This window comes from Polypterus senegalus, chromosome 10 (assembly GCF_016835505.1).
Source record: "Polypterus senegalus isolate Bchr_013 chromosome 10, ASM1683550v1, whole genome shotgun sequence".
Taxonomy (NCBI): Eukaryota; Metazoa; Chordata; class Cladistia; order Polypteriformes; family Polypteridae; genus Polypterus; species Polypterus senegalus.
The window spans coordinates 449,128-462,494 of record NC_053163.1 but is presented as its reverse complement, the minus strand read 5'-3'; the positions used below and the strand labels follow the sequence as shown (position 1 = coordinate 462,494).

At 45.7% G+C, this 13,367-nt stretch overlaps 1 protein-coding gene across 2 annotated transcripts in view; it reads right to left on the bottom strand.

The window, feature by feature from the left end:
* LOC120536420 overlaps positions 1-13,163 on the bottom strand; it is a 46,673-nt gene extending 33,510 nt beyond the window's left edge. The window contains exons 1-6 of one of the 2 annotated variants that reach the window (XM_039764759.1): positions 12,854-13,163; positions 11,294-11,632; positions 10,892-11,170; positions 9,974-10,066; positions 8,373-8,738; positions 7,975-8,283 (exon numbers count right to left, since the gene is read on the bottom strand). In XM_039764759.1, the coding sequence (XP_039620693.1) occupies positions 7,975-8,283; positions 8,373-8,738; positions 9,974-10,066; positions 10,892-11,170; positions 11,294-11,632; positions 12,854-12,908 (1,441 nt within the window). In that variant the 5' untranslated portion in view covers positions 12,909-13,163. The remainder of the gene's footprint in view (positions 1-7,974; positions 8,284-8,372; positions 8,739-9,973; positions 10,067-10,891; positions 11,171-11,293; positions 11,633-12,853) is intronic. The other variant, XM_039764758.1, reaches the window with a different exon arrangement.
* Between the last annotated feature and the right edge of the window lie 204 nt (positions 13,164-13,367).

Genomic DNA, 13,367 nt, shown 5'->3' with positions numbered 1-13,367 from the left:
GGAAAAAACCGGGGGTTTTTTAATTTTTTTTTGGGGAAAGTTTTTTTTTTTTTTAAAAAAAAAAATTTAAAAGGGGGGGGAAAACCCCCAAAAAAAAAGGGAAAAAAAAAAAAAACCATTTTAAATTTTTAAAAAAAAAAAAAACCCGGGAAAAAAAAAATTTTTTAAAAATTTGGGGGAAAATTTTTTTTTAAAAAAAAAAATTTTTAAAATTTTAATTTTAAAAAAAAATTAAAAAAAAAAAATTTTTAAATCTTTTTTTTAAAAAAATTTTTTAAAAAAAAATTTTTGGTTTTTTTAAAAATTTAGTTTTGGGGTTTTTTTTTTGGGGAAAAAAAAAATTTGTTTTTTTTTTTTCCGGAAAATGGGAAATTTTTTTTTTTTAAAAAAATTTAAAAAACCCCCCCCCTTTTTAAAATTTTCCAAAAATTTTAAAAAAAAACCCCTTTTTAATTTTAAAAAAAAAAATTAAAAAGGAAAAATGAAAACCCCTTTTTAAAAAAAAAATTTTTTTTGTTTTCCTTTTTTTAATTTTTTTTCCCTTTCCAACTTTTGGGGTTTTTTTAAAACCGGGCCCTTGGGGTTTTTTTTTTTTTAAAAACCCTTTTTTTAAAAAGGGCCAAAAAGGGGGTTTTTTTTTAAAAAAACCCCAAAAAAAGGGGGGAAAGGGGGTTTTTTTTTTCCCCCCCAAAAAAAAAAAGTGTTTTTTTTTTTTTTCCCCCCCCCGGGGGGAAAGGAAAAATTTTAAAAATTTTAAAAAAAAAGGGGGGGGGGAAAAAAAAAAAATTTCCAAAACCCCCAAAAAAAATTAAAAAAAATTTTTTTTTTTTTTTAAAAAAAATTAAAAATTGGGAAAAACCCCCAAAAAACCCCCCTTTTAAAAAAAAATTTTTTAAAATTTCCCTTTGGGGCCCAAAAAACCCCAAAACCTTTCCCAAAATTTTTTAAGAAACCCCCCCAAATTTTTGGTAAAAAAACCCTTTAAAAAGGCTTTAAAAAACCCAAAAAATTTTTTTCCCCCCCCGGGGAAAAAAAAAAAATTTTTTTTTCCGGAAATTTTTTTTAAAGGGGGGAAAAAGGGGGAAAAAAAATGGGCCCTTTGGGGGGGGGTTTTTTTAAAAAAATTGGGGGGGGGCCCCCAAAAACCCCCCCCCCTTTTTTTTCCCCCCCCCCAAAAAACCCCCCCCCTTTTTTTTTAAACCCCACCCGGGGTTTTTTTTTTCCCCCCCCCCAAAACCCCTTTTTTGGGGCCCCCCGGGGGGGGGGCCCCCTTTTCGGGGGCCCCGGGGGCCCCCCCCCGGGGGGGGGGGGCCCCCCCCGGCCCCAAAAAAAAAAAAAAACCCAAAATTTAAAGGGAATTCCCCTTTTTTAAAAAAAAAGGGGGGGAAACCCCAAAACCCCCCCCCCTTTTTAAAATTAAAATTTTTAAATTTTTTTCCCCCTTAAAAAATTGGGGTTTTTCCCCCCTTTTTTTTAAAAAAAAAGGGGGGAATTAAAAAAAAAAAAAAGGGGGAAAAGGGGGAAAAATTTTTTAAAAACCGGGGGGAAAAAATTTTTTTTCCCCCTTTTTTTAACTTTTTGGTTTTTTCCAAAAGGGTTTTTTTTAAAAAGGGTTTAAAAAAAATTTTAAAATTTAAAAAAAAATTTTGTTATTTTTAAAAATTTTTTTTTTTTAAAGGTTTTCGGTTTTTCTTTTTAAAAAAAAAATTTTAAAAATTTTTTTTTAAAAAAAAAAAATTTTTTTTAAACCCCTTTTTAAAAAAAAAAAATTTTAAAAAAAAAAATTTTTTTTTTTTTTTTTTTAAAAAAAAATTTTTTTAAAATTTTTTTATTTTTTATTTTTTTTTTTTTTTGTTTTTTCCTTTCTTCTTTTTTTTAAATTTAAATCCTTGTGCTAATGCCTATAATAGATATAATGTAACTATTCACTAAAAAACATCTTCCATCCTGATTGGCCTCACGTGTCCAAAGCCTAATCCTCCTCAGCCCTGTAGTGTATCTGCTCCTATAACCTCCTATAACCGTTCTTATTTTCAGGGTCTCATAACTGCTGTAAAATGGAAGGCTATTACCAAGCCTTCACAGAATTTCTAAAACGCTGTATTATACAAAGACCCCTGAGTACCAAAGTGTTTATAACCTGTTGATGAAAGTGCTGATTTAAAGTAAAGCCTGAACAAGATAACTGTTTTCTAATCATCATATAAAATATATAAACATATAAAATGGAACACCGACGGACGGCTGAATAAACAAGGGAATCTAACTTAGCTTGAAATGCCGCAGAGTGTTTTACCAATAAAACCCTACAACAGTGGCTCTCAAACTGGGGGCAGACACCCCTAGGGGGGCGCAAAGTAACAAAAAGGGGACTCGAAGATGTGAAAAAAAAGAAAACAAGAATCGAAAATATGAAAAATACATCTATTGAACCCAAAACAAATTGACTTAAACTACCCTCTGATACAGAAAAATAAATCTAGAGATAGATTGTCGATACAAGTAGGTATAATAAAATATGCAAATAAACTGTCAGGAGAATAAAATATGATTTTTTTCATGATTAGCAGGCCAAAGAACTGGCCATTTGAGAAAAAATAATCGCACATTTGTGTTGTAAGCAGAATCTGAATGACTTGGGCCGGCAAGAAAACATATAGGGTAAAAGATATCAGATGTCTCCGGTTCCTTTAGAGACTTTATACTGGCTATTCTCATTTAAAAGGAGTACAGAAATTAAGTTCTGTGCTATGTTTGGGGTGGATGTGATCAGAAAGGCACTGATGGTTCCAAAGAACTCTTTGGGAAACAAGGCTTTTTCTTATAACGTTGTACAATCGGACCTTTACAAAGATGCTTTTAGACGCTTTATTTTCTAAAGATGCTTAATTTTCATGTTAAAGCAACCGGTCGTTTTACTTGGATACTGAACATGTATTTTGTTCACTAGCGCTTTAGTGTTTCATTAAGAATTACCCCAATATCTGATCATTAGTTTAAGAAGAAAGAGTAATTAGCTCTGCTATTTTGTGAGCTATACACGCGTGCTGAGCGGTTGGCTCCCATTTACGAGGTCACTAGCACGAGCTAAAGCTGCTGATTTTAAAAACATGATATAAATCAAAGTTTAGGTTTGTACATGACATAATCCTAACAAATTCCTGAGACTAGCAGCCGGTGAGCTCTCCGAGGGTCACCCAGTGGGGAGTGGGTGATCGAAACGGGCGGCCTCAGTTGTTTGCAAGCGAATTCACAGAGTCCTTCCTCCGATTGAGGTGCTTGCAGAGCCTGACTTTACTTTCTGTGTGTAGAGAGAGAGAGAGCAGGGGGGTCGGCTAAAAGCTGACAGGGTCTGCCGCTTGGTCTTTCTCTCTGGGAAATCAGCTTCATTGCTAAAACTGTTTTTTACTGCAGAGTCCGTCACTGGGAAACCTGATTTAGCTGAAGTGTGAATTCGGCCCCTGCTGGAACCATCAGCCCCTCCCTGAGCCATGCGGGCCGCTTGCTTCCACAAGATGTTTCCTTAGGGTCAGCTGAAGATACCTGTATTTAAAATGTGGGGTGAGTTTGAAGAGAAAAAGGGCTTGTTTTAGATCGATTGTTATACAAATTATATTAAGTAATATAATTACAAATTATACAGCCCAGGCTAGATTTTTTAGACGTCTCAAACGTGATTTAAAAGGGAACTACTGTATATTATTTAACTATGTGTGATTTTTAAAGGGCTGAACTAGTAGTTATCTCAAGCTTTACAAGCTAATCTTTAAAAATCCCTTAACTTTAAAAGATCCATTCGTCATGGGCAGAGGTCTGCGCGGTGTTCACACTTTATTTTATTTTATGACACTGTGTATTTGACCTATAATCTTCTCGTGCCTGTCATGGAGCTCTGTCTAATTACCTGAAGTTACAGGAATTGGGAAGTGATGAACTATTTTGGTAAGAATATGTTTTAAGGTCTACATAAGTAAGAGTATAAAGGGGAAAAGTGTCACCCTAGGGCCCTCTCATGACAAAACAAAAATCATAATTGGGCTTTTCTGTTTTAACTTTTAATTAAAAATAGTAAAATGATTTCTAATTATCATCTGTGTTAATAGAAATATTTTCAGTTTTTTGAGTAGACAGAAAATATCAAAATTCTGTGCTTTTACATGCACGTACAAAACTGGGATAAGGTAGAAAACCTGCTTCCTTATAAACCTCCGTTGAAATGCACAAGTGTATTTAGAGAGGTTTCTTTTGTCAAAAGGCTCCTAGGTGATAGAAATGAGCTGAGCAAAAAATAAATAAAATTCATCACTGACCGCAGCAAATCCTAAAACACACGTGGAATCTGTCTCTCTTGTGCGGTGTGGGGTTACTTTTAAAAATAACTTCATTATATTACTCACACGTCTAAAATCACCCGGATTTTGGGTTACTATCCTGTATTAAAATAATTACATTTAGCGAAATGAATGAATGAAAACACCGTTACAGTAATTTCCTGGAGTCTGTCTCTAACCGGCTGTCCAAATGAGAGTTTATAAAGCAAAAATGTTTTGTTATCTCAACCTTTTAAAAACAGGCGGCTCCGTACAGAGAGAGGCCGTTTCGAAAGAGTAGGCATTTCACAAGCGGGTCCCTTCTGCAAGTAGTTCAGAATACTTTTATTAGGTCAGAGTTACTGCACCACCGGCCTGCGCTTTAAAGCCACTCCTGAATATTCTCAATGGAGAGGGTCCCTAAGGTTAAGCTCTGTATATAAGAGAACATTTTTGATATCAGCCACCAATCAGCCCAGGCTAGACGTCTCAAACGTGATTAAAAAGGGAACTGCGGCATATTATTTAACTAGGTGTGATTTTTAAAGGGCTGAACTAGCAGTTATCTCAAGCTTTACAAGCTAATCTTTAAAAATCCCTTAACTTTAAAAGATCCATCCGTCATGGGCAGAGGGTCTGCGCGGTCTCGAGCCCGTGTCTGCGCTCAGAGAGAGAGAGAGAGAGAGAGACAGAGCACACAGGCCTGATTGCAAGGGGGGTCTGCTAAAAGCGGGGCTGCTTGATTTCTTTTTGAGAAACCGCTCCATTGCTGGGAGTCTGTCACTGGGAACCTGACTCAATGTTGGTTGAGGAATTTCTGTGAGATGGAAAAGGATGGACCTGTAAGTGATAAAGCAAAGATGAGATAGATATTTTAATGGCGTGTTCATATTAAAATCATAGATAGAACCGAGAACAAAATGCTTAGCTTTTTTATACAGCACTTTCAGAAGTGGCTGGGACGTGGTGGGGAGACCCTACGCTAGGTGCGGCCTGACCCCGGGGGGCCCAGAAACAGGGTGCGATCACGCTGACTGACTCAGACCGTGTCTTTGATCTGACAGTTTGTTATCTGTGTGTGTCAGCTGGAAAAATGCAGGTTTTTGAAGCCAAGATGAGATATTTTCATGTCTTAAAATCGTAGATAGAACAAAATGCTTAGCTTTTTATATGGCCTTTCAGAACTGGCCGGTAAGTATGGGGGACTGGGAATTCTGGGGACCGGCAGTGTGGGGAGGCCATCCATCATCCTCGGGTCGGTGCTGGGGCGACTTTAGGCTGGTCTGAGCCGGTCAGGACAGGCCCCGGGCATGCCCGAGCTTGTCGAGGTAAAGGCTGTAACACGCCCGGGCTTGTCTTTCGGGAGAGGGGGGCGGTGGGGAGTTCAAGGGGGGGGTAGACATCCATCAAACTGCCCTTGACAGTTTCCTGGGCAGGCAGGTGGGTGTAGGATGGGAGCGGGTTCAAACAGGGGGCAGACATCCATCACACAGTCCGTTGACAGTTTATTTCGCCCGGCAGGTGCAATCCGGGTTCAAACAGCGGTCAGGCCTCCGTCAAACGGACCCTTGACAGTTTATGGAACCAATCAGGGGCCAGGGGAGGGTTCAAGGAGGAGTCGGGGAGGGGACGGGAAGCCATACACCAATCCGACGCCGGGGCGGCGCAACGGGCGAGAGAGGTCACGCGGACGGCGGGGAATTCCGGCGGACGTCATCAGGAGGCGACGGGCGGGACTTCCGGTCTTGCCAGCGGGCGGCACTTCCGGTGTGACGTCAGAGGGGCCGGGGCTTAAAAGTCATTAATCATTTTGATTGACAGCTCTAATTGCGATTTTGACAGTAGCCGCCCGCCTATAACTACTAACCACCTGACCCTGGTGCCCATCAGTCAACAGAATATAAACCTCAGTGTTCTGTTTGTCCCAACAGTGGCACAGTCATTGGCACAGCTGCCTCACAGCTTCACAGTCCAAGGTTCAAATTCCAGTGTTGAGTTTCCCAGTCCTCCCAGTGTCCGCCTGCTTTTTTATCCCCCCTGGTGCTCTAATCCTACCCTTCATTCCACAGACCTGCACATTCGGTCAATCAGTGACTGTAAATTGGGTCAGAGTGACATTGTCTGCTGTTGTGCCCACTGATGGGCTGGCATTCTGCCCTGTGTTGGTCCCACATTACACCCTGAATAGGCCTGACCCTGTCAGCAGTCACTCAATGGATGGTCGGCGCTCGTTTGGCTCGTAGAGTCTCCACAGTTTCCTCCTACAGATCTTTAGATCAGACTGGACTGTGACCTCGATGGCCTGACCGCACTGTGACCTTATTTTAATGGACAGTATGGCCGCTGACCTCACATCACTGTCACGTCACCAGACTGCCTTTCTGCTGATTGTTTCCCCCTCAGACCCTCTGACTACCCTGCTGATCATTTATTTCATGGTCACCTCACTGCTCTGTCACCTCACTGCCTTGTCACCTCACTGCCCTGTCACTTCACTACTCTGTCACTTCACTACTCTGTCACCTCACTGTTCTGTCACCTCATTGCTCTGTCACCTCACTTCTGTGTCACTTCACTGTCCTGTCACTTCACTGCTGTGTCATCTCACTGCTTTGTCACTTCACTACTCTGTCACCTCACTGTCCTGTCACCTCACTGCCCTGTCACTTCACTGCTCTGTCACTTCACTGTTCTGTCACCTCACTGCCCTGTCACCTCACTGCTCTGTCACCTCACTGCTCTGTCACCTCACTGTCCTGTCACTTCACTACTCTGTCACCTCACAGTCCTGTCACCTCACTGCTCTGTCACCTCACTGCCTTGTCACTTCACTACTCTGTCACCTCACTGTCCTGTCACCTCACTGCTCTGTCACCTCACTGCTATGTCACTTCACTGCTCTGTCACTTCACTGCTCTGTCACCTCACTGCCCTGTCACCTCACTGCTCTGTCACTTCACTGCTCTGTCACCTCACTGTCCTGTCACCTCACTGCCCTGTCACCTCACTGTCCTGTCACCTCACTGCTCTATCACCTCACTTCCCTGTCACCTCACTGCTCTGTCACCTCACTGCTCTGTCACTTCACTGCCCTGTCACGTCACTGCTCTGTCACTTCACTGCTCTGTCACCTCACTTCCCTGTCACCTCACTGCCCTGTCACTTCACTGCTCTGTCACTTCACTACTCTGTCACCTCACTGTCCTGTCACCTCACTGCTCTGTCACCTCACTGTCCTGTCACCTCACTGCTCTGTCACCTCACTGTCCTGTCACTTCACTGCTCTATCACCTCACTGCTCTGTCACCTCACTTCCCTGTCACCTCACTGCTCTGTCACCTCACTTCCCTGTCACCTCACTGCTCTGTCACCTCACTGTCCTGTCACCTCACTGCCCTGTCACCTCACTGCTCTGTCACCTCACTGTCCTGTCACCTCACTGCCCTGTCACCTCACTGTCCTGTCACTTCAATGCTTTGTCACTTCACTACTCTGTCACCCCACTGCTCTGTCATTTCACTGCCCTGCCATCTCACTGCTCTGTCACTTCACTGTTCTGTCACCTCTGCTTTGCCAACAACATTCTAAATTCCAACTTCAAAGAGAGACAATAAAACAGAGCGGCCATGTTGTGCACTTTAAACCACTGGAGTGGTGGGCTTACCTGGGGTGTCACCGGTGACCGTCTTCTCCATTTTTCCCACAGATTCGTGCTCAATGACCACTGAGGCCTTGAACCCAGGCTCCTGGACATCAGACAGAGGGACAGAGCAGACACTCACTGCACTGGAGGTCCCATTGTTGTTTTCTGTGATTTCTGGAGGATTCACTGACTCTGAGGTGACTTCTCCGCCTCCCACTGACCACGTGAAGTTGATATCTTTGGGGTGAAACTCATCAGCTCTGACCTGCAGCTTCACGTCGGTGTCCGAGTCCTGAGAGACGTTCTCGATGTCTGAGAGTTGAGGACGAACTGGAGATCAGGGACAGGAGAGACAACAGTGAGTGACAAAATGGAGTCAGGGACAGTGAGCTGGACTGGCCAAGCAGGAGGTCACTTACTGAATATCGGCCGTAATGTGACAGTGCGCTCAACGCTCCTCCGGGTGAGTCGATGACGGACACGACACCTGCACACTGCCCCCTCGTGGTCAGCTCGGGTTGGTAGAAACTGCAGGGTCACGGGGGTCTCTGTCCTAAAGAAGCCTTCCTTAGGGGGGTCTGTCTTCAGATGGCAACCAGAGGGGCTATTTAGGGGCACTGAGGCAACGTCCTCACAGTCTCTCTGCTGATTGTCCAGTTTGACCTCCTGGTCATTGATAAACCACTGCTGAGTGACCAGTCCAAGTCTCCAGCCTGTGAGGGTGCACTTCACTGACCCGAGGTCACCCTGGACCAGCTTGAGGGGGACAAGAGGTGACAGGGACACTGAAACAGAGAAAAAGAGAGAGAGAGCAGGTGACAGAAATGACTACTTGAACTGAGTGATGAGGTCAGCGGCACCTACAGGATGTCATGAGGGGTTCACAAGGATGTCAAGTCAGTTTGGAGACCCTGCAGTGAGAGTTTGGGGGGCTCCTCTGCCTGCCTGTCTGTCTGCCTTTACCATCATTTCTCTGTTACTTTTTTCTTCTTTCCTTTCCTTTTCCACCTCTCAGTTTCTTTTGTCTTCACTTCACTTTAGTTTCTCCATCCAAAGCTGACCACAGGGTCTACTGCTGATGTGGTGCCTCACCTTGGGACACTAACATCTGGTCAGTCCGCAGCGGTCACTCCACATCATACACAGTGAGCACCGCAGAGGACTACAGGAGCACAGACAGGAGTGACAATAAATGACCTTGTGGGGTCTGCCAGTGGAGTAAACCAGTCCTGTGCCCCCCTCCAGTCAGTGTTTACCTTATATAGTGCCTTTCAACCTACAACGCCTTCAGATCTTCATCACTTGGTATGTAGATGTGGTTACGCTAAGGTTACTATTATAATGAAAACTCTAATTAAAATGACTACAGATGTATGGCACTCACTAAAATAAAAACTCAACTAAAAGACAACTGACATTAAATAACATATTTGACACTAAGGGCACTCATGCCAACATGGCTGTGCGTGAAGTTCTGCTGTTTCTGTTTCTTTAAGTAAACCCATCACTGGCCAACATTCACCCTAAAGCAGTCTGAGCAGGGGTCCATTTTACAAAAGTGGGACAGCACAAGGTAATCAATCATTAAAACTTGTTTGGTGACAGTTTAGTTTGTCCTATGTCACCCTTGGCTAATGTCACTTGTCATTCACTAATGTCATGTAATGTCAGCTTGTGAAACTTGGTGAAGCCAAACACCCCATGGCCTGGCATCCCATCCAGGGATTGTTCCCGTCTTACACCCGCTGTTTGCTGGGACAGACTCCAGATGCCGTGCCCTGTGACCCTGTGAGGACAATCAGGACCCGACCTGGAAAGTCCTTAGGAGTGAAAAGAACGGAGCCCACCAGGCTGCTGGCCACAAGGAGCACAAAGTGAAGTGGTCCTCCTCTCCTGTCATCCTGATGGGTCCTTAATGGATTTGTAAAAGTGCAACAGGAGCAGAGCAGAGTGCCAGGACAAGAGTTAACACTCAGCCATCACACACTCACCTGGACACGGAGGGTCACCGCAGACTCACCTGAGAAGAACCAGAAGACAGCAAGGAGGAGGAGGAGGACGAGGATGACTGCGATCACAATGAGGGCCATCTCTCCACCAGTCAGTCCCACGTCTGTGTGAAAGACAAGAAGACAAGTCAGGAGTCACAGACACGGCCATCAACTTGTCACCAGCCTGTCCTGTTAAGCTTCACTGTCTCTCACCCCCCTGTGACCCCCAACAACCCAAGACTTGTAGTCCCCACGCTGTTGTCACTGATGTGGTGAGGTGGCGTGTGTCACAGGTGGGCTCTTCATACTTAGACACCAGTAGCCACACAGGTACACTCAACACCTTAACCTCTGGTCCTATGTTACGGCCCCCTAGAATGCACTGGGCTGTACACAAGTGGAGGGGACGCTGACCCACCCTGTATTTGTCACTTCGTGGCACCTATGAAAGTGACTGTCACCCCAGGGCACTTTATATGTAGAACACAACTCTGAGGACTCCAATCCTGCAAGTGAAGCTCATCCCAGTAAGCCCTGTGGCTTTAACTTCATGTCACCCTGAGGCTCACGTTGTCACTTATGATGACACCTGCACATCAAAGAAACAGCTGGAAAAGCAGATGGCTTACAGGACATCACAAACACATGGGAGGAACACGCAAACGGCAAATAGACAGTGGCAGGTGGGGACTCACATTCAGGCTCAAATGTCCCCTGATGGTGACATTGTGACACATCACCTTCTGCACTGTCCTGTGGTTTGCCCGTTCAAAGGTGGGGTGGACCCTTTTTATTTTTTTTTTATTAAGTCTAACAGACCACTGCCATGAATCACCTGAAGCCCCAGCTGACAACGGCTTCACCCCCACCAGCATGTCACCCGCTTCACTTAAACGCGTGTCACCTGAGGCCTCAGACAGCCATCTTGTCCCCCTGACCCTACTCACACGTGACGGACCTCCTCAGTGGCTCCTTCAGCGCCTCGTGCTGCACCTCACAGGTTAGGCCGTCCCGGCTGGTCGGGGTGAAGCAGTAGACGCTCTCCGAGTTGTAGGTGCCATCGGGGTTCAAGTGCGGCTCTGTGGTATTAAATGGCATCTTTGTCACGTCGCTCATCGTCCAAATGAAATTGATTTGTTTGGGGTAGAAGTTCTGGGCAGAGCAGGTCACACAGTGCTGAGTGAGAAGATGAACCGACTCAGGGTGTAAGACGACTTCAGGGGGAACTTGGGAGACACGGAGAAGGAGAGTTAAGTGAAACCATGGGGGGCACGAGGACTTTGGGAAGGGGACATCTGTGGAAATCAGTGGGATGACATTACAGAGCCCTCATGTCATTGGTCACTCACCTTGGATGGTCAGAGCCAGGCTGGCTGACCCTTTCTCACCCGCATAGCTGACTTCACACTCGTACTGCCCCTCATCTCGCTTCACGATGGATCTCAGGAGCAGCGAGGCGTTTCCTTCTCCGAGGTTCTCCTCAAACAGAGTGGTCTCATGTCTCGATGTGGTGTCTCCATTCTCAAACTTGGCCACCAAGAAGCCATACTGATTCCAGGTGACGGTCACTCGCCTGAGGTCTATGGGGCCCGGTGACACAGAGAAGCTACAAGGAAGCACAACGTCTGTGTGCCGCAGGGCAACCACATTTGGCTGTGATGAGAAGACGCTGACTTTGGCCTGCGACCCTGAAAACACAAAGAGGGACCCCAGAGAAACGGTGAGAACAAGCAGGGTGGCTCGGTGACGTAGGTGGGTCACTGACTGTAAAGAGAAAGGTTAGAGACCCTGACGGAAACATTGAGTGGGCAAAACCAGAATGTCCAGTTAATTTGGGCCATCGGCCCTCCGTCATAAATGGTCAGTTTAAAGCTGGTGGGCCTACGAGGGGCTCTGGGCACAGTTTAGTGGGTGGCACCTAACACGCCATGCTGACTGGCAAAACGCCATCTCAGGTATATGGTGAATACTCTACCACCAAAACAATACACTGGACCACCACACAAAAGCCCCGTTGGGAGACCCAAAAGTGATGTGGCAAACCAAAACTTAACGTGGTGTGAATATAAAAAACAAAGTGAAGTTATGAAGCGATAAATCAGAAAGAGTGGCACGTCTGGAGTTATCAGCACAAACACTGAGGATGGCAGGCGGGGAAAAGCACTCAGGTGGCAGGACCAGTCACAGCCAGGGACTCACTGATATGGCAGGGGGCAGCGGTGGTGACGAGTTATAATCAGGTCCACACTGGCACCTTGATCATCTGACCATCATAATAATAATAATAATAATAATAATAATAATAATAATATTTCTTTGCACTTCTATAGCGCTGTTCTCACCACTCAAAGCGCTCAGCAATTGCAGGTTAAGAGCCCAGCAGAGCAGAGTTCCTTTTGGCATTTATGGACAATTGAGCAGGTTACTCATCGGACAATAAACTTTATCAGGGCAGAGTAAAGTGCCACTTGTCTGGGGCAGTAGGACCCCCAGTCTGGCTTATCTGTGTCACGTTAAAGAACGTCGCCCATCCCGTTTTAACTGCCGCCTCGCCTCGCCTCTGCCCGCGGCTCCTTCTCATTCGCGAACTCCTTTCAGTTTCCCTCTCGTGCTTCAGCTGACGGGCCGCAGTGACATTCAGGCGACATCTTACGGAGTTCTGGGCCGGGCGAGCCGCGGGAGGCAGTTGGGTATCACCGGGATCGAACGGCGGACATGTGATGTCATCAGTCAGGGGGATTCGGGGGTCCATGCCACCCCAGCCGATCGTATCCCTGATACCGCGGCCGCCTGTTGTCACTTCACGAGCGTCATGCGTCCTCCAGTCCAGCGTCTCATTCCCCCCACACACAAAGCCTTTATCGTCCCTCCGACAGGGTGGTCGAGTGCACCCCGGACGGTAAACCCACCTGAAGCCCCAAGCAGCAGCAGCAGCAGCAACAGCGGACATTGCAGGAGAGCCATGTCGAGTCGAGCCGAGAGGAGCCCAGCGCTGCCAAGTGACTTTCACTTTCATTTTTAGATTAAGAAAAACAAGAAGAAGGCGTCGGCGATCCCGCCTTAACAAAAGGGGGCACCGAAAGAGGGGCGGCTAAGAATAAAAAATAATCAAGTGCCACCCCTTTCTCTGTGACCTCACACGCGTGTGCGCGACATCGGGGATGCTCGAGTGCGTGACGGTGACTCGTCCTCTCCCTGCCGCCCGTGGGCCACAAGCACGAGTCACTTCTGCGGTCAAACACGTGACGGAGACCACCCTAATAAAGGACCTCTGGCCTGCCCACTCCACCTCATTCCTGGCTCCTTCTTAACTTCTGCGCTGACTGAGACTTTATGGCGCCCCCTTACCGCCGGTGCCCCCCATACCGGCACACGAAGTATAATTTGCTGCACACCTGAACAGTTAAATCCGACAGAATTCAA